This window comes from Carcharodon carcharias, chromosome 1 (genome assembly GCF_017639515.1).
Source record: "Carcharodon carcharias isolate sCarCar2 chromosome 1, sCarCar2.pri, whole genome shotgun sequence".
In the NCBI taxonomy this organism is placed as follows: domain Eukaryota; kingdom Metazoa; phylum Chordata; class Chondrichthyes; order Lamniformes; family Lamnidae; genus Carcharodon; species Carcharodon carcharias.
This window is the reverse complement of record NC_054467.1, coordinates 141,964,547-141,991,623: the sequence shown is the minus strand read 5'-3', so window position 1 is coordinate 141,991,623 and position 27,077 is coordinate 141,964,547. Positions and strand designations below refer to the sequence as shown.

The 27,077-nt window shown below is 40.2% G+C and overlaps 1 protein-coding gene across 4 annotated transcripts in view; it reads left to right on the top strand.

The window, feature by feature from the left end:
- Window positions 1–27,077, top strand: part of atp8a1 (ATPase phospholipid transporting 8A1) — a 474,917-nt gene that overhangs the window by 216,160 nt on the left and 231,680 nt on the right. For all 4 annotated transcript variants that reach the window (XM_041186502.1, XM_041186517.1, XM_041186510.1 and 1 more), the window contains 3 exons: window positions 8,567–8,649; window positions 9,996–10,045; window positions 25,746–25,815. In XM_041186502.1, the coding sequence (XP_041042436.1) occupies window positions 8,567–8,649; window positions 9,996–10,045; window positions 25,746–25,815 (203 nt within the window). The remainder of the gene's footprint in view (window positions 1–8,566; window positions 8,650–9,995; window positions 10,046–25,745; window positions 25,816–27,077) is intronic.

Below are 27,077 nucleotides of genomic sequence, written 5' to 3'. Positions count from 1 at the left end.
ATCTCAGTTAGAATACTGCATTGGTTTGGTCATCTCACTAGGATGCATTGAGGCTATGGAAAGCGTGCAGAGGAGGGCCACTAGACTAATTTCCACTTTAAAGCACCTTAGTTGTCAACATAGCTGGGATTTTACACTTTAGTGAAGCATAAACTTGGTGGTGATCTGATTGTTTATAACATGGGGAAGAAAATAGCTTGTGTATGAGTTGACTATTTGTTCCAATTAAATAGAATAGGGAGGACCAGGAGTCAGAATTTTAAGTTATTTAATGCCAGGGGTAAAATTTTTAGCTTAGCGGGCGGGCGCCCAACCCCACCGAGTGTAAAATGATGTGCAGTGATATCAGGCGTGCTTCCTGACATCATCACACACTCTTGTGATATTGTAGTCGGTGGACCACGAGTCCGCAAGCCAAGGCCAAAATTCTGTCCCAGGTCTAGATTAGATGTCAGGAGGTGGTTCTTTTCCCAGACAATAGTGGACCTGTGGACAGGCTGCCAGCTTGTGCAGTGGATGCTGACCCTTTTAATTCCTTTAAGTGAGACCTAAACTGGTTTCTAGCTCGGGTTGTGATCACCCCTTGCAAAAGGTAGGTAATGGAAGAATTACCAAAGTCAGGCCTCCTGGACTAGTTTTGATTGCCTAGGGGGTCAGAGAGGAATTTTCCAGAACTTTTCCACCAAATTGGCCTCAGTTCTCATCTTTTATTTTTTGTCCCTTTCTCAGGAGATTGTATGGAGTGAGATTGGGACGTATGTCTTCTGATTGTGGAACTGGATGGATAGACCAGAGGGCCTTTTTCTGTCCCTCATCATTTGTATGTTTGTATTACAACTCTTTTCCTCCAGAAAAGACAATGGTGCACACAAGCGCTTAAGTTGGAGCTCCAGGGACACATTGGGTGCTGGAGAAGTCCATGATTTGTAGGGAGGATCACACGTGGACTGTTATTAACCTGTTTTTGCCTACTATTCTTGCTATGGATAAATAGAGAAACTGCACACTCATTGGGCTGAATAACCTCCTCCTGCACTGTACCCTTCTGAGATTCTAAAAGGAGATTTGAGGAAGATAATGCAGATGAGATAGTTAACAAAACACCAAGAGTTGTTGCTTCTTCTCCAGCCTATCCACGTAACTGGAATCCCTCATTCCTGGAACTATTCTGTTAAACCTTTCCTATACCCTCTTCAAAGCCTTCATGTATTTTCTAAGTTACTCCAGCTGGGGCAGAAATAGTGTTTTCGATAAGTTTAAAACAACCTCCTGGCTTTTGTACTCCATGCCACTATTTTAAAAGTCCAAAACCCCGAGTGCTCTTTTAACAGTTTTGTTAGCCTATCTTGCCATCTTCAAAGATTTGCGAGCAATTGCAAGTCTCTCACTTCTTGCACCCCATTTAAAATTGTACCTTTTAGTATGTGTTTTCTCTCTTCATTCTTCCCACCAAAGTGTATCACATCACACTTCTCTGTATTTAATTTCATTTGAGATATATCCACTGATTCCATCAAGCTGCTTGTGCTGTCTTGAAGTCTAGTATTATCATCTTCTGATGAAAGGTTATCGATCTGAAGCACTAACTCTGCTTTCCACAGACAGATGTTGCCTGACCTACTGAGTATTTCTAGCATTGTGTGTTTTTATTTCAGATTTCCAGCATGTGCAGTATTTTGCTTTCATACCATCTTCACTGTTTACTATGGTTGCAACTTTTGTGTCATTTATAAATTTTGAAATTGAGCAGCATACTGTTTATTTGCAATTTTAATGTGCATACATTCTAGCCTAAATACCTCAATTAATTGCCATTGATGAACCATCTGCTCAGTTGCAAACTTGGGAGAATAGCACTTTCTTCTAAACATCCCACATAATTTAGCATCAGCTAGAAGCATAAATATGCTACTTTAATGATATTGACAAGATTATTTATAAATCACATTAGCAAGAGAAGACTGTAGATCTAACACTGGTGGTATTCTGTTCATTACAACAGCCCAGTGGGATTTCTTGTGATTTATCACTCTTGATTTCCTATTAGTTAGCTAATTTGTAGCCAAAGTTTAATATCACCTACCAACTCTGAATTTTAAGTAATTTTCTTTGAGGAATTAATGAGGAAAGCCTACCCTTTCTCACTTGTGATAGCTTAGAATTATTGGCAAATGCACTTAAATTGATTCTTCTTATAAGTTGCTTGCCTGCCATACTCAAGAGAATAACAAGTCCATCATTTCCAACATTATATTTTTGTCTTTTTGCCCACAAAGCATTGCAAGATAATTTATTTTCTAATTCTTTACTATTACTAATTAACTGTGAACATTTTCAGGCAAGTCTTCCGCTTAATTCTGCTCTAATTACCTGAAGTATTCTTGATACATTCGACCTAGAGCTGTTAAAACATCAGTTTATAATCGGCACTTCGTAGCTAACTTCATTTTCTCTCTGAACCAGAATGTAGTTGATGCCCTTGCAAAAAGTATAAAATGCATAACGAGTGTAGCCATTTTTCATCTTATTTCATTTTTTTTGCTTTTTGTTCAAGGTTATAGTTTACCAGATTTTACCATCCGTTTTCAGAAGGGATTTGGAAAAAATGCACGGCTATAGGGAAAAGGCACTGGATGGGGAGACACTAATTACATAGCTCTTTCAAAGAGAAATAAACATCTTGCATAGTACATATTTTAATTTTAAGTTTCTCAAAGAATTACATGTTCGTTTCTAAGTCTTTTTCCACTTTCCACACACCTTCTCCTCAATTATCCTCCTTCCTTTGACAATGTATTTCAAATTAATTTTTGAGGATTCTTTTGTTTTACTCAATTGTATTTCTGTTGGTGTTGAAATATATTATGTGCGCCATTCATATGATTTAAGCAGTTAGTGCTGACTAGGATTATGTAATTATCAAGTATCCTATTAAGTTTAAGTAAAACAGTGCGAGAGGAGGGAGCAATTAAACAGTGTGAGAGCAACAGAGCAGATAAAACAGCGTGCGAGGAGGGAGCCGATAAAACAGCGTGAGAGGAGGAAGCAGACAAAACAACGTGAGAGCAGCAGATCAGATAAAACAGCTGGTGGTCCCCCAGAGCGGGACTAGGAGGCAGTGCGAGAGGAGCAGCGGCCTTTAAAAGGAGCAGGAGCTGAGAGCCAAAGCAGGGATTTAAAAAGAATGGGAGCGGAGATTTAAAAAGAGCAAGAGTTGGACTCAGAGCTGAAAGCACCACGAGGACAGAGTGAGAGTTCTGGGGAGACTCGGGGCTGAAAGCAGTGCGAGGACATCACGTTTCAAAAAGTGACACAACGCAGGGGAGGCAGCTGATTAGTAAGTAGGGTCAGTTGAGCAATTCTAGTTTTTCTACTAATTAAATTGCTGCAGTCCATTAGCTTAAACAAAATAAGGTGAGGACTTTGGACTGCAGTGGGAGTATTTGGAGTGGAATAAGGCCCCTAGCATAATTAGTATTCTTTAAAGGGAGTAACTAATGAGCTTAATCTAAAGGAAAGTCATGGCAGCAGAGCTCGCACCCGTGATATGCTCCTCCTGCACTATGTGGGAAGTCATGGACACTTCCGGTGTCCCTGGCGACCATGTACGCAGGAAGTGTGTCCAGCTGCAGCTACTGGCTAATTGCATTTTGGAGCTGGAGCTGCGGGTGGATTCACTATGGGGCATCCGCGATGCTGAGATTATCATGGACAGCATGTTCAGTGAGGTGGTCACACCACAGGTAAAAACTGAACAGGCAGAAAGGAGATGGGTGACCATCAGTCAGAGTAGAGGAAGGCAGATAGTACAGGAGTCCCTGTACAGGAGATGACTTCTCAGGGGAAAGCAGCTGCAGCCAAGTCCATGGCACCACAGGTGGGTCTGCTGCACGAAAGGGGAAGAAGAAGGGTGGCAAGGCTATAGTGATAGGGGATACAATAGTAAGGGGAACAGACAGGTGTTTCTGCAGCCGCAAAAGAGACTCCAGGATGGTGTGTTGCCTCCCTGGTGCCAGGGTCAAGGATATCTCGGAGAGGCTGCAGAACATTCTGAAGGGGAAGGGTGAACAGCCAGTGGCCGTGGTGCATATTGGTACCAACAACATAGATAAAAAAAAGGGATGAGGCCCTACAAGCTGAACATTGGGAGTTAGGACGTAAATTTAAAAAGTAGGACCTCAAAGGTAGTAATCTCAGGATTACCACCAGTGCCACATGCTAGCGAGAATAGAAATAACAGGATATATCAGATGAATACGTGGCTGAAGAAGTGGTGCAGGGGGGAGGGATTCAGATTCCTAGGACATTGAGACCGGTTCTGGGGAAGGTGGGACCAGTACAAACAGGATGAGTTGCAGCTGGGCACGACCGGGACCAATGTCCTCGGGGGCCAGGGGGTGGTGATGGGGTGTTTGCTAGTGCGGTTGGGAGGGTTTAAGCTGGAATAGCAGGGGGACAGGAGCCTGAGCAGGGAGACAGAGGAGGGGGAAACAAGGATAGAAACGAAAGACAGAAAAGTAAGAAGCAAAAGTGGAAGGCAGAAGGCAGATGGTAAGAAGCAAATAGGGTCATAGTGCAAAATAAAGCTAAGATGACGAACAAGGTTAAAAAGACAAGTCTAAAGGCATTGCATCTTAATATGCGGAGCATTCGCAATAAGGTAGATGAAATACCAACACAAATAGATATAAACAATTGCAATGACAGAGACTGTAGAATGACCAAGGATGGGAACTGTACATCCAGGGGTATTCAATATTTAGGAAGGATAGATGAATAGGGAAAGGAGGTGGAATAGCGTTATTAGTAGAGGAGGAAATCAATGCAATAGTGAGGAAGGATATTGGCTCGGAAGATCATGATCTGGAATCTGTTCGGGTGGAGTTAAGAAACACCAAGGGGCAGAAAATGTTGGTGGGGGCTGTTTATAGGCCCTCAAACAGTAATGGAGATGTAAGGGAAGGCATTAACAGGAAATTAGAGATGCATGCAATAAGGGTACAACTGTAATCATGGGTGACTGTAATCTACATATAGATTGGACAAACCAAACTAGCAATAATACTGTCCTGGAGGGTTTTTGTGATGGTTTTTTAGACCAATGTGTTGAGGAACCAACTAGAGAGCAGACTGTCCTCGACTGGGTATTGGATTAATTAACAATCTGGTTGTGCCGGGTCCCTTGGGGAAGAGCAACCATAAAATGATAGAATTGTTCATTAGAATGGAGAACGAAGAAGTTGAATCCGAAACTAGGATCCTGAATCTAAATAAAGGGAACCATGAGGGTATGAGGGGCGAGTTGGCATGATGGGTTGGGGAACCTTACCAAAAGGGTTGATAGTGGATAGCCAATGGCTAATATTTAAGGAACGTATGTATGAATTGCAATAATTATTCATTCCGCAAAAATAAAATAGGAAAGGTGGCTTACAAAAGAAATTAAGGATAGTATTAGATGCATTTAGGACTGAAATGAAGAGAAATTTCTTCACCGAGAGAGTGGTGAGCCTTTGGAATTCACTACCACAGAAAGTAGTTGAAGCCAAAACATTGTATGTTTTCAAGAAGGAATTAGATATAGCTCTTGGGGGAAAAGGGATTGAAGGATATGGGAAGAAAGTGGGAGCAGGCTACTGAGTTGAATGATCAGCCATGATTATAATGAATGGTGAAGCAGGCTCGAAGGGCCAAATGGCCTACTCCTCCTATTTTCTATGTTTCTATACAAAGAGGGGACATATAAAATTGCGAGAAAAAGCAGCAAGCCTGAGGATTTGGAGCAGTTTAAAATTCAGCAAAAGTGGACAAAAAGATTGATCAAGAAGGGGAAAATGGAGTATGAGAGTAAACTGCAAGGAACATAAAAACTGAATGTAAAAGCTTCTATAAATATGTGAGGAGAAAAACATTAGTGAAGACAAACATACGTCCCTTACAGTCAGAAACAGGGAAATTATAATGGGGAACAAAGAAATAGCAGAAGAATTGAACATATATTTTGGTTCTGTCTTCACAAAAGAGGACGCAAATAATTTCCCAGAAATGTTAGAGAATCAAGGTCCAGTGAGGGAGGAATTGAAAAAAATCAATATTAGTGGAAAAAATGGTGCTAGAGAAATTAATGGGGTTAGAGGCTGAAAAAATCCCCAGGACCTGATAATCTACACCCCAGAGTACTAAAGGAAGAAGCCCTGGAAATATTGGATGCCATTGGTAGTCATCTTTTAAAATTCTATAGACTCTGGAGCAGTTCCTACAGATTGGAGGGTGGTGAATGAAACCCCACTATTTAAAAAAGGAGGGAGAAAATTAACAGATAATTATAGACCAGTTAGCTAGAGATCTATTATAAAAGATGTGGTAACATGACACTTAGAAAGCATTAATGTGATTAGATAAAGTCAGCATGGGTTTATGAAAGGGAAATCATGCTTAACTAATCTAAGGGAGTTTTTGAGGATGTAACTGGCAGAATAGATAAGGGAGAACCAGTGGATGTGGTGTATTTGGCTTTCAAGAAGGCTTTTGATAAGGTCCCACATAAGAGGCTAGTGAGCAAAGTTAAAGCACATGGGATTGGGGGTAATATACTAGCATGGATTGAGAATTGGTTGATAGACAGGAAACAGAGAGTGGGAATAAATGGGTCTTTTTCCGGGTGGTAGCAGTGATTAGTGGTGTACTGCGGTGTATATATATCTAATATATATATATATATATATATATATATATAAATATATATAAATGACTTGGATGAGGGAACCAAATGCAATATTTCCAAGTTTGCTGACGACACAAAACTGAGCCGTGTTGTGAGGAGCATGCAAGGAGGCTTCAGGGCGATTTAGACCAGTAGTATGTGTAGGCAAACACATGGCAGATGCAGAATAACATGGATAAATGTAAAGTTAATAGCTTCGGTATGAAAAACCAAAAGGCAGAGTATTATTTAAATTGTGATATATTGGGAAATGTGGATGTGCAAAGGGATCTGGGTGTCCTTGTACACCAGTCAATGAAAGTAAACAGGCAGGTGTAGCAAGCGATTAGGAAAGCAAATGGTATGTTGGCCTTCATTGCAAGAGGATTTGAGTTTCGAAGTAGGAGTGTCTTACTACAATTATACAGGGCCTTGGATTGGAGTATTGCATGCAGTTTTGGTCTCCCTACCTAAGAAAAGATATACTTGCCATAGAGGGAATGCAGCTAGGCTGATACTGGGGATGGCAAGACTCGTTTGAGGAGACATTGGTTCAACTGGGCCTGTATTCACTAGAGTTTAGAAGAACGAAGGGGATCTGAATGAAATGTATAAAATTCTACCGGGGCTAGGCAGACTGGATGCAGGGAGGATATTTCCCTTGATTGGGGAGTCTAGAACCAGGGGCCACAGTCTCAGGATACGGGGCAGGCCATTTAGGACTGAGATGAGGGTCAACCATGATCACATTGAATGGCGGAGCAGGCTCGAAGGGCCAAATGGCCCACTCCTGCTCCTAGTGTTTATGTTTCTATGTTTAGTGAAGTCTGTGCATACTGAATCATGGGAAGGCCCTCACAGTGTAATGTTAAATATTTTACTTTCTTCTATTTCACAAACTCTGGATAAAATGACCCGAATATTATATCCAATATTATTCCAAACTGAAAGTATGTAAGTACCCTGTATTCAAACTTCTTCATTCCCTCTTAGAAATAAGGAATGTTCTTGAGGTGACTGGAGCACCCATTTTTTTTCTTCGTTTAGGATTGTTTCTCAGTTTATCATGTTGATGTTGAGAACATGTATTGTTTTCAAGGGGTGGGAATGAAGAATTTTAGGAATAAACTTGCAAGTCATCATCCTGTAACATAGCGTAATACATGGACACATTGATTTTGCTCATTGTCCAACAGCTATTGTGTTTCATGCAATATCTATTGGTGAATATAGCAATGATCCAAGAAAATAATGGAAACACTCAGCACGTCAGGCAGCTTCGTAAAAGAGAGAGAGAGAGACAGCTAACGTTTTAGGTTGATGATCTATCATCAGAACTTGGTCTAAAACACACATCTATGAGAATTCAGCAGACCAAGAAAGACAAATGCAGACACTTGCAGAAGCATGTTGTAGTCAACTTCAGACTAGTGCTTTTTTAAGAAATTGATGTCAGGTGCATGGAGCACTTTACCCCATTCTTATTGAGAATTCCTTAATTTTGAGTCCAAGTGTAGTTCAGCAGAATTCCTATTTTGTCCTATATTCTGAGCAAACTGATCCAGTATTCCAGAACGGTAGTTTATTGACTGATTTGTCCAGTGTAGGGAGACTGAAAAAGGAAACAAGTCCTTAAATTAAATTATCATTCTCACACATTTTTTGCCAGGCATTTTCTGTATGCAAAAGCTAAATTTTGTGGTTTATGGGACGCATAAATAGTTAGTAGTTTTTAGAAACTGAGGAGAATCGTGTTATCCTAAAATTACCTATTATGGTGCACTATATAAGCCACTCTGTAACATTTCTGTATTATTTGATTATTGACCAAATGACCTTGATAATACGAATTTTGTTTTCCAGATGAAGGGGCATTGGTAAGAGCAGCAAAGCAGTTGGGCTTTGTCTTCAGTGGGCGAACCCCAAATTCAGTTATTATAGAAGCTGTAAGTATATCAGACTTGAAGCCCAATGATTTTTTAGGTTTAAGCTCCCATTTCCTTAGCTAGAAGCAGTTCTATTCATTTTGAAGGAATGCACAGGATTTATTTTTAAAAATCCCCAATTAGGAAGGACTGCGTTGTGAATGAAGTATGGTCATGTTGTAAAATGATGGTATTTTTTATTTCATGTGAAATTTTAGTTAGATCGTTAAGGTCCTCCAATAGCTATTCTTAAAAAAATAATAATTTGCTATATTGAGCAAGAAGAACAATAAATAGGTAATAGCTATTGGTTCAAAGGAGAAATAGCTCACCTTTCTTATTGAATGTCCGTGTTCAAAAACTAATCAGGTTAAGGTCGCCTTACTACTTTAACTTGAACATTTTTAGTTGGCTGGTCTCATCAAAGTGAAGGATGATGATGCTGGAAGTATAATCAAAAGCATTCCTTTGCTCAGGAATAACACAAACAGAAGTAGAATGATGCTCCCAACTTGTACCTTAATCCCAATCTTAAAAAATCAACCATCACTACACAAGTGTGGACCTTCCATTTAATATTTCCTCTTTCGTTGTTATGAAGAATATTGGTTCACTTACTCCACGTATTGCTCACTTTTTTTTTGAATTTGCTCAGCTTCTGCATACCTACCTACCCATTTTGGTAAAAGGCAACTGTGCTGTTTGTGATTTTTCATCCATTGTGCGAGTGCCAGTTTAGGTTGCTTGCCACTGGCATGAACTTAGAAAGCTTACTATTGTATGTCATCCATGGTGGACATTGAAGTTCTCCTGACACCATTGTGAGAAGAGCAAGGGCTTTTCCTTGACTTAGCCATCACGTGAACCCAACTAATACGATGAAAGATGATTCATTGACAATGCATTTCTGTTTGTTGAACAATGTTGGCATATGCCAAAACAAGTCATTGCGTTTAAAAGCAATTTATTGTGTGGCTGTTCTGACATGATAAAACAAGTGTTATATTATTAAGAAACAGGAAATTTCATAAGTAGAATAGGTAATTTTTTAATGTTATTACCAATGGGGTTATGACTTTCACAATCAGGTAAATTTTTCTTGTAGTGCTAAGCCTTGTTGAGGTGTGCTGGTCAATACCGCGCAAAATATAGATTCTGATTGACAGCTTTATAAAGAACTGTCTATTTTCTCCAATTTTTATCAGAATGACATTAAAGCAAAATCAATGAAAAACATACGGCTTTTTTTTTTATTAATTGAGTCGCTGTCTCTATATTTTTCTCTTGATAGGGTTTGAAGTTCAGAAAGAAAAGCACAGATCAATGGGCTTTATTTGGTTATTTAATAAATCTTTTTTCTATTGTAGCTTGGGCAAGAAGAAAAATATGAGCTGCTCAATGTCCTTGAGTTTACAAGGTAATGTTTCCTTAAATGATTTTAAAGTTAAACTAGTTGATCTCCTGTGGCATTGCACGTGGTAAGCCAGAGAAACATGGTGGCTCTCTTACCTGGCTCTCTAATGCCTTTTACTGCCCTTTCCCTCTGCTTTGCGTCGGCTTTCTCTTATGCATCTCTCCCCGAAACTTTACATTCTTGCTTCTAATTTGGTCCTTTTTTAAAAATTTAGTCATGGAACATGGGCATCAATGGCAAGGCCAGCATTTGTTGCCCACCCCTAATTGCCCTTGAACTGAATGGCCATGTCAGAGGGCAGTTAAGAGTCAACTACTGTGGGCCAGAAGGCACAGGTTGGCCAGACCAGTTAAGGATGTCAGATATCCTTCCGTAAAGGACATTAGTGAACCAGATGGGTTTTTCAACAATTGATAGTTTCATGATAGCTTTCAATTCCAGATTTATTAATTGAATTTAAATTCCACCAGCTGATATGGTGGGATTTAAACCCATGTCTGCAGAACATTAGCCTGAGCTCCCGGATTACTAGTCCAGAGATATTACCACTATGCCACCATCTCCCCACTATTCTGTTTCACTTCTCCTTTTCTTTTCAATTGTGTCTCTTTCTCTCTCTTTCACTCCATCTCATCAGTGTTTGAAATTAGAACCTCATTGGTATATGCCATTAGTCTTGACCTCTTCTGCAAACAATAGATGAGTAATTAGTTGGTCATAAAATTTTACTTGCGCTTGTTTGAAATTTAAATGTTAAATGAAGAATGTGCACATGCTGTCTCTTCCCGCTCCTCTGCCCCTCATGAGTTTCATATACTTCATAGAATACAAGTCCAAGGCTACAAGGGTATAATCAGAACATTAGTGTTTCTGTCTCACACTCTCAAACCTAAATAATACATGCACAGCCTCCCTTTTATTAAAAACACTTAAATATGCAGTAAAGCTTTTGAAACATTTCCTCTTGTTTTACTAAATTATTTGAAGAAAAGCTATTAGGCAGAAAATACTAGAAGGTGGAGAAAAATATCCTATCAGTATAACTGACTGTATAGTACTGATGCCTTCTGGAAAATTGTGTGTGCTGCATTTGTTTAGATTGCACAGTATAAATTCAGCTCAGAGTCACAGCTTTGAGCAAAAAAGGTCAACTGCATACCCAAGCTTTTGGAAGAGGCTTATGTCTTCAAGTTAGATTGTTAACTGAAGGCACTAAAAGACACCTGAAGAAATTATCATGAAAACTGCTTGATTGCCATAAAAACAAAACCAGTTCATTAACGTCCTTCAGGAAAAGGAACTTGTCACCCCTTTGTAGCCTGGCTTATGTGTGACTACGGTCAATTCTTAATGCCCTTCAGGTAATTAGAGGTGAGCAATGAGTACTGTCTCTCAACCATAAAATGACTGCTATTATGTGTGACACATTTAATATTGAAAATAGTGATCATAATGCCACCCTTTTACGAGCGGGAACAGTTTCTCCCTATCCACTCTGTCCAGCCCCCTTATGATTTTGAACAGGTCTATCAAATCTCCTCCTAACCTGTCCAAACTATCTTCATTACTGAAGATTCTCATCCCTGGAACCATTCTTGTAAAAGTCTTCACTCTGTCCAATGTGCTCACATAAAACAGGAAAATAAAACAGGAAAGGTGGCTCAACTTTGGATTACAAAAGAAATTAGGGATAGTATTAGGTCCAAAGTGGAGACATTAAAAATTGCCAGAAAAGCAGTGAGCCTGAGGATTGGGAGCAGTTTAAAATTCAGCAAAAGTGGGCAAAAAGATTAATAAAGAAGGGGAAAATGGAGTATGAGAGTAAATTGCAGGGAACATAAAAACTGACTGTAAAAGCATCTATAAATACGTGAAGAGAAAAAGATTAACAAAGACAAATGTCGGTCTCTTATTGTCAGAAATGGGAGAAATTATAATGGGGAACAAAGAAGTGGCAGAAGAATTGAACATATATTTTGATTCTGTCTTCACAAAAGAGGACACAAGTAATTTCCCAGAAATGTTAGAGAACCAAGGTCCAGTGAGAGGGAAGAATTGAAGAAAACCAGCGTTAGTAAAAAAAAAATGGTACTAGAGAAATTAATGGGGTTAAAGGCTGAAAAATCCCCAGTGCTTGATCATCTACATCCCAGAGTACTAAAGGAAATGGCCCTGGAAATATTGGATGCTTTGGTGGTCATGATCCAAAATTCTGTAGACTTTGGAGCATTTCCTACAGTTTGGAGGGTAGCAAATGTAACCCCATTATTTAAAAATGGAGGGAGAGAAAAGAAACAGCTAATTACAGACCAGTTAGCCTAACACCAGTAGTGGGGAAAATGCTAGAGTCTATTATAAAAGATGTGGCAACAAAACACTTGGAAAGCATTAATGGTATTAGGCAAAGTCAGCATGGGTTTATGAAAGGGAAATCATGCTTAACTAATCCACTGGAGTTTTTGAGGGTGTAGCTGGTAGAATAGTTAAGGGAGAACCAGTGGATGTGGTTTATTTGGATTTCAAGAAGTCTTTTGATAAGGTCCCACATAAGAGGCTAGTGGGCAAAATTAAAGTACATGGGATTGGGGGTAATATACTGGCATGGATTGAGAATTAGTTGACAGACTGGAAATAGAGAGTGGGAATAAATGGGTCTTTATCTGGGTGGCAGGCTGTGACTAGTGGTGTACCACAGGGATCAATGCTTGTGCCCCAGCCATTCACGATATATATATAAATGACTTGGATGAGGGAACCAAATGCAATATTTCCAAGTTTGCTGATGACACAAAACTGGTTGAGGTTGTGAGGAGCACTCAAGCAAGCTTCAGAGCGATTTAGGCAGGTTGTGTATGTGGGCAAACACATGGCAGATGCAGCATAACATAGATAAACGTGAAGTTATATGCTCCAATGTGAAAAACCGAAAGGCAGAGTATTATTTAAATGGTGATATATTGGGAAATGTGGATGTACAAAGGGATCTGGGTGTCCTTATACACCAGCCAATGAAAGTAAACAGGCAGGTGCAGCAAGTGATTAGGAAGGCAAATGGTATTTTGGCCTTCATTGCAAGAGGATTTGAGTTCAGAAATTGGGATGTCTTACTGCAGTTATACAAGGCCTTGGTGAGACCACACCAGGAGTATTGCATGCAGTTTTGGTCTCCCTGCCTAAGAAGAAATATACTTGCCATCGAGGGAGCGCAGTGAAGGTTCACTAGACTGATACTGGGGTGGCAGGGCTGTTGTATGGTGAGAGATTGGTTCAACTAGGCCTGTATTCACTAGAGTTTAGAAGATTGAAGGGGATCTGATTGAAACATATAAAATTCTAACAGGGCTGGGCAGACTGGATGCAGGGAGGATGTTTCCCCTGGTTGGGGAGTCTAGAACCAGGGGCCACAGTCTCAGAATACAGGATAGGCCACTTAGGACTGAGATGAGGAAAGGTTTCTTCACTCAGAGGGTGGTCAACCTGTGGAATTCTCCACCACAGAAGCAGGTGGAGGCCGGGTCACTGAGTATATCCAAGAAAGAAATTGATAAATTTTTGGATGTTAGGGTTGATTAGGAAGAGCCAGCATGGATTTCTAAAGGGAAAATCGTGCTTAACTAACTTGTTGTTTACCTATTGACTGGCAGAGCAGGCTCGAAGGGTTGAATGGCCTACACCTGTTCCTAGTTTCTATGTTTCATCCTACCTACAGTGTAGCGCTCAGAACTATAAACAATACTCCAGCTGAGATCTAAACTGTGTCTTATATAAGCTTAGCATAACATCCCTGCTGTTGTACTCTATGCCCCTAGTAATAAAGCCTAGGATACTATATGCTTTATTAACTGCTCTCTCCACCTGTCCTGCCACCTTCAATGATCTATGCACATATACACCCAGGTCCCTTTACCCTGCACCCCCTTAAGAATTGTACCCCTTATTTAATATTGTCTCTCTATGACCTTCCTACCAAAATGCATCACCTCACTCACACTTATCTGCATTGAACTTCATCTGCCACCTATCTGCCCACTCCACCAATGTGTCAATATTCTTTTTGAAGTTTTATACTGTCCTCACAGTTTACAATGCTTCCGGGTTTTGTATCATCCACAAATTTTGAAATTCCCCATACACCAATATCTAGATCATTAATATATATCAGGAAAAGCAAGGGTCCCAATACCGACGCCTGGGGAACTCTACTACAAACCTTCCTCCAGCCTGAAAAATATCCATTGACCATTACCCTCCGTTTCCTATTACTCAGCCAATTTTGTATCCATGTTGTTCTTGTCCCTTTTATTCCATGAGCTGTAACTTTCCTCCAAAGTCTGTTTTGTGGCCCTGTATCGAACGCCTTTTGAAAGTCAATGTACACCACATCAGCATCATTACCCTCATCAACCCTGTCTGTTACCTCTTCAACAAAACTCCAACAAGTTAGTTAAGCACGATTTTCCCTTTAGAAATCCATGCTGGCTCTTCCTAATCAACCCACATTTTTCCATGTAACTACCAATCCTATCCTGGGTAATTGTTTCTGGAAGCTTCCCCACAACTGAAGTTAAACTGACTGGTCTGTAATTGCTGGGATTACAAGATTTTTTGAACAAGGGCGTAATGTTTGCAATTCTCCAGTCCTCTGGCACATTCCCTGAGTCTAGGGAAGACTGAAAGATTATAGTCAGTGTCCCTGCAATTTCTACTCATTTCCTACAATATCCTTGAATGCATCACATCTGGTCCCGGTGCTCTGACAACTTTAATTACCCACAATTTATCCAACACTTCTTCCTTATCAATTTTGAATCCTTCCAGTGACAAAGCTTCCTCCTCTGTCACCATGGCCTAGGTAGCATCATCTTCCTTGGTAAAGACAGATACAAATTATTTATTTGACACCTCAGCCATGCTCCCTGCCTCCATGTGTAAATCCCCTTTTTGGACCCTAATCGGCCCTACTCCTCCTTTTACCACCTTCTTACTATTTGTGCGCCAGTAGAAGGCTTTGGGATTCCCCTTTATGTTGGCTGCCAGTCTTTTTTCAATCCCTTTTTGCTTCTCTTATTTGCTTTGTCACTTCCCCCGAACCTTCTGTATTCCGCTTGGTTCTCAATTGTATTTTCCACCTGACCCTTGTCATTAGCACAATTTTCCTTCCTTTTTTATTCACTCATGGGCTGTGGGTTTCGCTGGCTGGGCCAGCATTTATTGCCCATCCCTAGTTGCCTTTGAGAAGGTGGCGGTGAGCTGCCTTCTTAAACTGCTGCCCATGTGGTATAGGTACATCCACAGCGCTGTTAGAAAGGGAGTTCCAGAATTTTGACCCAGCGACAGTGAAGGAATGGCAATATATTTCCAAATCAGAATGGTGAGTGTCTTGAAGGGGAACTTTCAAGTGGTGGTGTTCCCATCTATCTGCTGCCCTTGTCCTTCTAGATGGTAGTGGTCATGGGTTTGGAAGGTGCTGTCTAAGGAACCTTTGTGAATTCCTGAAGTGCATCTTGTAGATGGCACACACTGATGCTACTGTGTGTCAGTGGTGAAGGGAGTGAATGTTTGTGGATGTGGTGCCAACTAAGCGAGCTGCTTTGTCCTGGACAGTGTCAAGCTTATTGAGTGTTGTGGGAACTGCACCCATCTAGGCAAGCAGGGAGTATTCCATCACAGTCCTGACTTGTGCCGTGTAGCTGGTGTTCAACCTTTGGGGAGTCAGGAGGCGAGTAGCTCGCCACACTGTTCCTCGCCTCTGACCTGCTCTTGTAGCCACAGTTCAGTTTCAATGGTAACCCCCAGGACGGTGATAGTGGAGCGTTCAGCGATGGTAATGCCATTGAACATCAAGGAGCGATGGTTGGATTCTCTCTTGTTGGAGATGGTCATTGCCTGGCACTTGTGTTGCACGACTGTTACTTGCCACTTATCAGCACAAGCCTGGATATTGTCCAGGTCTTGCTGCATTTGAACATGGGCTACTACAGTATCTGAGGAGTCACGAATGGTGCTGAACATTGTGCAATCATCAGCAAACATCCCCACTTCTGACCTTATAATTGAAGGAAGGTCATTGATGAAGCAGCTGAAGATGGTTGGGCCTAGGTCACTGCCCTGAGGAACTCCTGCAGTGATGTCCTGAAGCTGAGATGACTGCCGTCCAACAACCACAACCACTTTCCTTTTGTGCTAGGTATGACTCCAACCAGTGGAGAGTTTTCCCCTTCCCATTGACTCCAGTTTTGCTCGGGCTCATTAATGCCACACTCGGTCAAATGCTTCCTTGATGTCAAGGGCAGTCACTCTCATTTCACCTCGTGAGTTCAGTCTTTTGTTCATGTTTGAACCAAGGCTGTAATGAGGTCAGGAGCTGAGTGGCCCTGGCAGAACCCAAACTGGGTGTCAGTGAGCAGATTATTGCTAAGCCAGTGCCGCTTGATAGCACTGTTGATGACCCCTTCCATTACTTTACCAATGGTGGAGAGTAGACTGATGTGGCGGTAATTGGCCAGGTTCAATTTGTCCTGCTTTTCGTGTGCAGGACATACCTGGGCAATTTTCCATATAGCCGGGTAGATGCCAGTGTTGTAGCTGTACTGGAACAGCTTGGCTGGGGCGTGGCAAGTTCTGAAGCACAAGTCTTCAGTACTATTGCCGGAACATTGTCAAGGCCCATAGCCTTTGTAGTATCCAGTGCCTTCAGCCCTTTCTTGATATCAGGTGGAGTGAATTGAATTGGCTGAAGACTTAATGTCTTAATTTCTATCTCCTTTTTCATTTAGGGAGCTCTGAATTTGTTTTCCCTAACTTTCTCTTTTGAGGGAATACACTTGACTGTACTGAATATACTGTGCCCGAACCATTGCTTCTTTGAAGGTAGCCAATTGTTCAGCAACAGTTTTTCCCAATGACTTTTGGTTCCAGTCTGTACAGCCCAGCTCCATTGTTGCCTCATTGAAATCGGCTGTGTCCCAGTTTTAAGACTCAGATTTTTGGTGTCTGTAAATCAAGAGATATGGGAGGTGCGCAGAAAAGTGGAGTGATGGGACGTATGGTCTTCTAATCCCAGTTCTTATGTTCAACTGAGCCAGTGCAGTTGGTGGAATCTAGCAATTTTGACCAGATGCCTCTAGGCCATTCTAATGGAAGAGCCTGAATTGGATAAACTAGAAGTTGAACTGGAATAAAAAATTATGGAAAATGTGAGGCTGTGGGGTTTTTGTCTTAACTTGCATTTAAACTCCCTGATGTTTTGCACTGGTTCATCCGATTCTGCAAGAATTGTGCTGATATAGGTACAGTCTCTCACATCTGGCTATCCAAAAACCAGAATTGCCCGAAAACCAGGCATTTTTATAAACTACATTGCACCAATTTTAATTATTAAATGAATAAAATAACTTAATGGGACAATTTGGCTAGATGCTGCATTGGCCCAGTGGTGTACCAGACTAGTTATTGGCTTCCCGCTCTCCGAGTAGTCCCAGCGATCCTTGACCCCATTCAATCCAGCTTGACCTGAATCCAGCACAGTCTGAGAGTCTGCCTTACTTAACTTCGTATTTAATCTTTTATTCAAATATTTCTTCATTATTATGTATTCTTTTTTGAAACTTATTTATTTTATCTCATGTGTTTCCTGTTTATTGAATTAAGGTTCTGATACTTTTATTCTCCAAAAACCGGCAAGATCCGAAATCTGGCACGGACTTGATCCCAAGTTGGTTTTGAGATACTGTACCTATGGAAGCAAGTGGCATCCCATTAACTATAAGGCAGAAATTCCCATTGTAGACAGAACATAAATAATATACAACAAATAATTTAAAATAAAATTGATAAGTTGAATTCTTAAAAGACATAAGTAAATCCACCTAAATTTTTCTTCAGAATTTTGCCATGTTCATGCACCACTTTGTATATTATCACACTTGATGTCATTGAAAACACTGCGACTGTTTCCACATGTACACTGCTAACAACCCAGCGCAATCTCCACCTCCCTCTTCCACTGTCTCTAAATGGCTATACAGTTTGGCTGACAGTCATACGAACATACAAATTAGGAGCAGGGGAAAGCCTCTCCACCTCTCGAATATGCACCGCCATTCAATAAGATCATGGCTGATCTGATTGCAACCCAAACTCCACATTCACACCTACCCCCAATAACCTTTCACCCTCTCGTTTACCAAGAATCTATCTAGCTCTGCCTTACAGATATTCAAAAGCTTGGCCTAAATAGCCAAGTGGTTATGGTACTGGGCTTGTAACCCCAAGATCAAGAGTTCAAATCTCACAATGGCAAACTATGAAACAATGTAACTTCATCTGAAACAGATGGAAACAGGTTTACTCAAAAGAGTATCAAGAGTTCAAATCTCACAATGGCAAACTACGAAACAATGTAACTTCATCTGAAACAGATGGAAACGGGTTTGTACTCGAAAGAGTTACAGATATTCAAAGATTTTGTTTCCACTGTCTTTGAGGAAGAGTTCCAAAGACTCAATACCCTCTGTTGGAAAAAAAATTCTCCTCACCTGTCTTAAATGGGCAACTCCTTATTTTTGAACAGTATCCAGATCCTCCCACAAGAGGAAACATCCTCTCCACATCCACCCTGTCAAGACCCCTGAGGATCTTATATGTTCCAACCAAGTTACCTCTTCCTCTTCTAAACTCCAGTGGATACAAGCCTAGTCTGTCTAACCTTTCCTCATAAAACAACCCTTCCATTCCAGGTATTCATCTAGTAAACCACCTTTGAACTGCTTCCAACGCATTTACATCCTTCCTTATATAAGGAGACCAATACTGCACACAGTACCCCAGATGTGGTCTCACCAATGCCCTGTATAACTGAAGCCTAACTCCCCCTAATTATGTATTCAATTTATCTCTCAATAAATGATAACATTCTATTAGCTTTCCTAATTACTTGCTTTACTTGCATACTAATCTTCTGTGATTAATGCACGAGGACTCCCAGATCCCTCTGCATCTCAGAGCTCTGCAACCTCTCACTGTTTAGATGTTTTTTTTTCCTGCCAAAGTGGGCAATTTCACACTTTCCCACATTATACTCCATTTGTCAGATTTTGTCCACTCAGTTAACCTATCTATGTCCCACTGTAGCCTCCGTATGTCCTCTTAACAACTTAATTTCCTGCCTATCTTTGTATCATCAGCAAATTTAACAACCATACATTCGGCACGTTCACCCAAGTCATTTATATAAACTGTAAATGTTGAGGCCCCAGCACTGATCCCTGTGACACACTTGCTATATCTTGCCAACCAGAAAATGATCCATTTATGCCTGCTTTGTTTCCTGTTAGCTAGCCAATCTTCCATCCATGCCAATATATTTCCCCCTACACCATGAGCTTTTACTTTCCACAGTGACCTTTGATCTGGCACCTTGGCAAATACTTTCTGGAAATCTAAGTACAGCACATCCACCGGTTCTAGATTAGAGCAAGTCTGTGTTCCAAAGGCTACAAGAACTTTGTGGGCAGCAAGATGAATGATAAGCACCGTTCCTTCACTGCTAACTACAAAATCTGACCCATTATTGATAGCCCTGTGTCCCACTGCAGATAAGGCCCTGGTTTGAGGAATGATTTTTAATATAGCCCATTACAGGACCATCTTTAAAACTCATTTTGAAGTGTCTTTGAAATGCTTTACTGTTGTTTACTAGTGAGGGAGCCATAAACATTGTATAATATGTCATTGGGGAATTTATAGAATGCTTGTTAAGTAGTTCATCTGTCAAAGGCATCCACTGCCACAAAAATGGGATGATCTACAGGCACTTTTTCTCCGTAGTGGCTCTATGTAGCTACCTGAACATGGCAGTTAATACACCCTGATTAAACTAGATGAGGGCAGCAGATTGTTTTTGGCATCACTATATGCTATACTCGAGAACCTTTCTAATGATAGCAATGCTGAGCTATTTGATTACCATTGGTTTAATCTATGACTTTGATTTCATTTGTTTTGTTTAGAAGAGTATAAATACATGCCAAGTATTAAGCACTGATCCACCTCAATTTTGACACGTCCACCTGAATATTTTATCCCATGCCAGTCTACTAATGCTATAAGGATGGAAATCAATCACTGATTGATTTCTCCTAGAGAAAAGTTTCTCCATTGTTTCTCATCTGTAAAAGAAATTAAATCTATTTCCATCCATTTTAGCTAGGGGAGTGTTGACTCTTCACAAGGGCAGATTTTTATATCTAAATTAGCATTTTGCACTTGCCATCAAAATGATTTTTTTCTAGGAACTAATTTTATGTTCCAAGAGTGACCCTCTTTTACGCATCACTCCAACATACCTGAGTAAATAGTGTCTCAGTGCACCAGTAATGAAGCGACAAAATATTGTCCATCTTTAGAACTGCTTCTCCAAACTTAGCCACTGAAAAATGTTACTATAATCTGATTCTGGAAAATATCAACCAATTGATTCTAAGAATGAATGTACCAACCTTGACGTTTGAAGCAGCATTTGTCATTTTAGTAGTGCACACAGAAAAGTGTATAAATTTAAGATGTTCACATAATTATTTTTCTACATTTGTGGAAAAAATATTATTAACACCTCAATGATTATGATTAATGACCAGTAATTAAAGTAGTGTTTGTTCAAAATAATTACATTCCTCACCTGACTACATATAATTTTTTAATTTCTTACATTACCATTACTGCACTCTGATATTAATATAGCTTCTCTTTATTTATCATTCAAATTAGGCAGTGGCTATGGTATTGGATGAGTAATCCAGTTGTGAATTCAACCATGACAGTTTGAAAATTTGAATTCAGCTTATCAATGAAGTTAACCATGGGCAGAATTTATATCTCAGGGTGCGGGTGCTTGCCAGACCCGCTCAAGCGTAAAATAGCACATGATGATGTTGGGCAAGCATCCCGACTTCATCCTGCGTTCACGCGATATTTTTGGTCAGCAGGCGAGCACAAAACTTGGAAGTGTACTGGCCAACAATTAAGAGAGCAATTAAGCCCATTAATGTTCCAGTTGTGCCTGATTTTTCATGGTCCGTCCAACCTTGGTGGACAGGCAAATTTGCAAAGCATACTTTGCATTTTTGAAACCTCATCCAAGGGTGGGACAAGGTTTCTGTTATGAAATTTTAAAAAAAACATAAAAATATATGGGCAGAATTTTCATCACGTATATGTTCAGGTGACTTATTGATTCTGATGCTTGGACATTTTTTTCCAGATTTTGAAATCCTTTTTTATTGCTTTTAAATTCTTCAGCTCCCTGAGGCACCTCATAGAGGTCTACAGTGCAGAAAAAGGCCCATCAAGTCTGCACTGGTCAAACAAGTACCTAACTATTCTAATCCCATTTCCAGCACTAGGCCCATAGCCTCGTATGCCTTTCATCGCAAGTGCACATCTAAATGCTTCTTAAATGTTATGAGGGTATCTGCCCCTGCCACCATTTCAGGCAGAGTGTTCCAGATTCCCACCACCCTCTGGGTGAAAAAATTCTTCCTCACATTCCCTCTAAACCTCTTGGCCCTTACCTTAAATCAATGCCCCCTGGTTATTGATTCCTCCACCAAGGGGAAAAGTTCCTTCCTGTCTCCCCTATCTATGCCCCTCATAAAACTCTGCCTTCAGGGAGTTTTCATTCCGCGCTCCCCCATACCCACACTTACGTCAGTGCCTGCCTCCTCCTGCTCCCATCCCGGCAGCATTGAGCATTTCAGCGTGCGTTTCACACTGGTTGTCCATTAATCGGCCAGCTGGTGTGATACCATGATCGCAGGTGGCAGCCCGTTCCCTGGCCACTCCTGGGCCCGCTGATCACGCCCACACACCGACCTAAAAATCCTGCCCTGTGAAGCTATTATATTGTGATAAAAACCCAACTGGCTTAGCCAGTGACCTTTTGGAGAAGGGAACCAACTGTTTTCACTCGGACTCCCACTCCAGTCCCAAAGCATGGTTGATGCTTAGATGCCCCCTGAAGTGACTTATCAAACCACTAAGGATAAATGATTTGCAGCAATTCAAGTAAACTACCTTTCTCCACTACCACCTCAGGGCAATTAGAGATGGATAATAAATAATAGACACCCACATACAGTGAACAGACAAAAATATTCAAATTATGCATGTTAATTACTTGATTTGAAAGGAAAAAAATATATGTATTTAAATTTTTTTTGTACAAAATCTCTACTCGTATCACCCTTGACCTTGCCAACCTCCAATGGATCTTGGTCCTACAATATATTATCAAAATCCTTATTTTCATTTGCAAATCCATCAATGACCCAACTCTGCATCGAGGCTATTAGCTGCAACTTGGGAGCAAGTCACGTAGCTTCTCAGCTAAAGGTACCAAACCAAATAGACCGAGAAAATGGATAAAGGAGCACAAGGAACATTGCCCATATCCCCACGTAATAAGTTTTAATAACCCTGAATGGTGTGGGTGTGCTGCATATACATTAATGTTGTTTTCAGCCATGCCCTCTTTGTAGTTGCAGCTGAGTACACAAAATCCATCTATGGTGAGAGTTGCATTTAATGCAGGTGTTGATGTGGGAAATTTGTGTGTATCTGTATTTTTTGTGTTAGGACTCTTCAGTGAGAAAATAGTTTATTATATCCAGCATGTTTGCATTGTGTAGCAGCTACTTTAACTGAGCTGTCAGAAATACATTGGTAGTGTTCATCAATATTTTACAAAAATGCCACAATTCAAAATATGAATACAATCCAAGAAGATTCAAAATATATCAAATAAAAAGCTGTAGGAATATACATGGTTCGGTATATTCCAAAGTTTTTCAAAACTTCAGTCTTAAAAGTTGTATTTTTTAAAGATTGAAAAGCATACAATGAGCAGCAAATCACTTTTCTGTGTGGGTGGCAGATGCTGCAAATAATTCTTTTCAATTTCTACCCATGGGTACAAGCTTAGCTTCCATTCAGTGCTAGAAAGAAAATAATACAGGCTTCTTTAAGCCAGAAGCATGCAGTAAACTCTTTTGGGCTGTTATTGAGAATTCAATCTAAAAATTTAATTAATAGGAACATGGAGCAGGAGTAGGACATTCAGCCCTTTGAGCCTGCTCTGCCATTCAGTAAGATCATGGCTGATCTGATTGTGGCCTCAACTTCACTTTGCTGTCTGCCCTCTGTAACCCTTGACTCCCTTGTCTATCACAAATCTCTCTAATTCAGCCTTGAATAAATTCATGACCCAGCCGCCACTGTTTTCTGGAGAAGAGAATTCCACAGACTAATGACCTGCTGAGAAAAAACATCTCTACTCATCTTAAAAGAGAGACGTCTTATTTTTAAACTGTATCTCCTAGTTCTAGTCTCCCCTGAAAGAGGAAACATCCTCCTAGTATCCACCCTATCAAGTCCCCTCAGGATCTTCTATGTTTCAATAAGATTGCCTTTCCTTTTAAACTCCAGTGGGTAAAGGCCCAACCTGTTCAACCTTTCTTCTTAAGATAAACCCTTCATCCTCAGAATTAGCAAGTGAACCATCTCTGAGCTGAATCTAATGCAATTATATCCTTTTTCAAATAAGGAGACCAAAACCGTACACAGTAGTGCAGATGTGGTCTCATGAAGGCTCTGTACAGCTGCAGTAAACTTCCCTACTTTTATATTCCATCCCCCTTGCAATAAACACCATTGTTCCATTTGCCTTCGTAATCATTTGCCGTATCTGCATACTAACTTTTTGTGATTCATGTACCAGGACACCCAGATCCCTCTGTACCACCGAGTTCTGCAATCTCTCTTCATTTAAATAGTATCCTGCTTTTCTAGTCTTCCTGCCAAAGTGGACAAGTTCACATTTTCCAATCTGCCAGATTTTTGCCAATTCCCTTAACCTATGTATATCCCTTTGTAGACTCTTGACCACCTTTTGCCAACTTACTTTTCTACCTTTCTTGGTGTCATTGGCAAACTTAGCATACATTCAGTCCCTTCATGCAAGTCCATGGATGTTAATTGTAAATAGTTGATGCCGCTGCACTGATCCCTGTGGCGCTCTACTAGTTACAGCCTGCCAACCTGAAAAAGACCCATTTATCTTTACTCTCTGCTTGTTAGCTAACAAGCCCTTTATCCATGGTATTTTGTTACCCCTTTTACCATGAGCTCTTATTTTGTGTAGTAACTTTTGATATGGCACTTTATCAAATGTCCTTTGGAAATCAAAGTACACCACATCTGCCAATCAAACTTTCGAGCCTGAAAATTAACTATAATTAGTGTGGTGTCTAATGTGGATGATGGTGCAAAGCAAAATGAGCTGATAAAGGGACAAGTACAGGAACAAAAGAATGGCCCAGAGGAGGCGTAAGTGGTTCCAAGACATGTCCATTCTTGGCCTGCTGCAATGTTCCAATGAAGCTCAACGCAAATTGGAGGAACACCACCTCATCTTCCGATTAGGCACTTTACAGCCTTCTGGACTTAACATTGAGTTCAACAACTTCAGATCATGAACTCTCTCTCCATCCTCCCCCACCCCTTTTTTCTAATAGTAATAATAATTTTTTTAATATAGTTTTATTTTCCCCCTATTTCTATTATTATTTTTAAAATGTATTTCCATCCATTGTTTTATCTCTACCTTATAGCCTATTTTGATCCCTCCCCCCCTACCCAACCCCCACTAGGGCGATCTGTCACTTTGCTCATCCTGCTTTCTACCCTTAATGTTACCATTAGCACATCCTTTAGCTAATATCACCACTGTCAACACCCCTTTGACCTTTTGTTTATGACATCATTGGCAATCTCTCCTTTGCCTCCACCTATCACTGGCCCTCTATCCAGCTCCACCTGTCCCAACCCCCTTAAACAGCTTATATTTCACTATATTTCTATTTCTCTTTAGCTCTGATGAAGAGTCATATGGACTTTCCATAAATGCTGTCAGAGTTTTTCCAGCTATTTTTGTTTTTGTGTAAGTGGTTCCAGAATGCCTGAGAGAAAATGGGATCATTGGATAAGTTCTAAAGTTATTAAGCTTGATAGGCTGTAAATTGCCTTACATACAGTTCCATGGGCCCCAATTATTCTATTTCCAAGCCCCTGATCATTCTTGTCGTCTTGACAATAAGGCATGAGGAAGGGGCCATTAGAACCAAATCAAATTCTGTTCTCACTTGATGCTGGGATGTTTGATAGATGGTGATGAGAAATGAAAAGCAGCACACTTGACCCCTCCTTAATCCAAAGTGCTGAGACCAACTGTAGTGCCCCTACTTCCATGCCACTTCTCTAACTCTGCATGGATTACACATCGAACCTGAAAGTGCTATAGCTCAGGCATTCACTGAATAAATTAACTGAACATTGGGAGGGGTACTAGTTACTATTCAACAACCTTAGAGTAGGTGAAACCAAATTTCTAAATCACCCCAATGCCAGTAATACTCCTAGATGTTAAACCTATCCTGTTGTAGCTGACCAAAATAAATTGTACCCGAGTTAGTACCTTTAATAATTTCTTCTTCCAGCAATATACATAAACTTTGTTAAGTAAAAATACTCTAATTATGGCTGAGCTAATGGAACTATACTGCATTAAAAATAAGAAATTGATTTGTTATGACGATGGTTTTGATGTGTGTGCAAGGGAAACGTGTAATCATGGTCTGTTTTCTTATAGCAACAGAAAGCGAATGTCTGTGATTGTCCGTATGCCATCTGGAAAACTGCGACTTTATTGTAAAGGAGCAGTAAGTCTTCACCTAATCTTCATATTTATTATTTAATAGTATTTTCATAAAGCTGATTTTGCTGAAGTATATAAAGTTAATAACGATTTCCTTTTTCTTGACTACTGATCAAAAGTGGAGTATAATCATTTGAGTCAGTGTAATTTTGTATTTCAATGACTGTATTCTGTAATTTTGCCAAAACAAAACAGTGTACTGTACAAATCTTAAATATAGGAGTAAAAAAAAGTGCTGGAAATACTCAGGCAGCATCTGTGGAGAGAAAGTGTTACATTTCAGATCGATGACGTTTCATCAGGACCGAAGAAAGATGGCAAAGTGGAGACTTTAAATAACAAACGACAGGAACCTTAGGGTCATGCTTCTGGATTGAATGGAGGAGTTCCACAAGGTCCTCTTCACATTGTGAACAGTGAATACAGTATTCTAAAAAGAAAGAAGTACAAGTAAATTGCTATTTCATTTGGAAGGAGTGCTTGGAGCCTTGGATGGGGAGAAGGAAGGAGGTGAAAGCACAGATGCTGTATCCCCTGCGCTTGCATGAAAAGGTTCTGTAGGGAAGGGAGTGGGCGTTGGGAGTGACTGGAATGGACCAGGGTGTCACGGAGGGAACAGCCCCTTCGCAATGCTGAAGGGGGAGGGAAGTGGAAGATGCATTTGTTGGAATCACACTAGAGCTGGCAAATTGGCAGAGGATGATCTATTGAATAAAGAGGCTACTGGAGTGGAAGGTTAAGACACGGGAAAATCCTATCTTGGTCTGGGAGGGAGAGGAAGGGGTGAGAGCAATAGTCATAAAATAGATCGGACACAGTGGAACACCCTATCAACCACTCTGGGTGGGAATCCTTATTTGAGGAAAAAGGAAGACATATCAGGCACTGCTAAGTATTTCCAGCATTTATTGTTTTTATTTCAGATTTCCAACATCCACAGTATTTTGCTAAATTATAGTTTTTTTTAATATATTTGCATTCTGTGGAACAAACTGCACTGTGTACCAATACACTTGTATCCAATTGATGCAATATGTTTACAAATTTTTCACTACATCGTGACTTTTTAAAGTTTGATTCTTAGTATTATTATTTGTCAAAAATGGCTCAACTTATAGTTCAAATTTTTGACTATATTTCAGTAGATATATTTTATTTCTTCAAATGCTCTTAAAATGGAATTTTCTCCACCTTCTCTCTGTAAATAGTTTTCAATTCCATCAGCTGAGTCAATATTCCTTTATAATACCTTTATTATGCATGAAG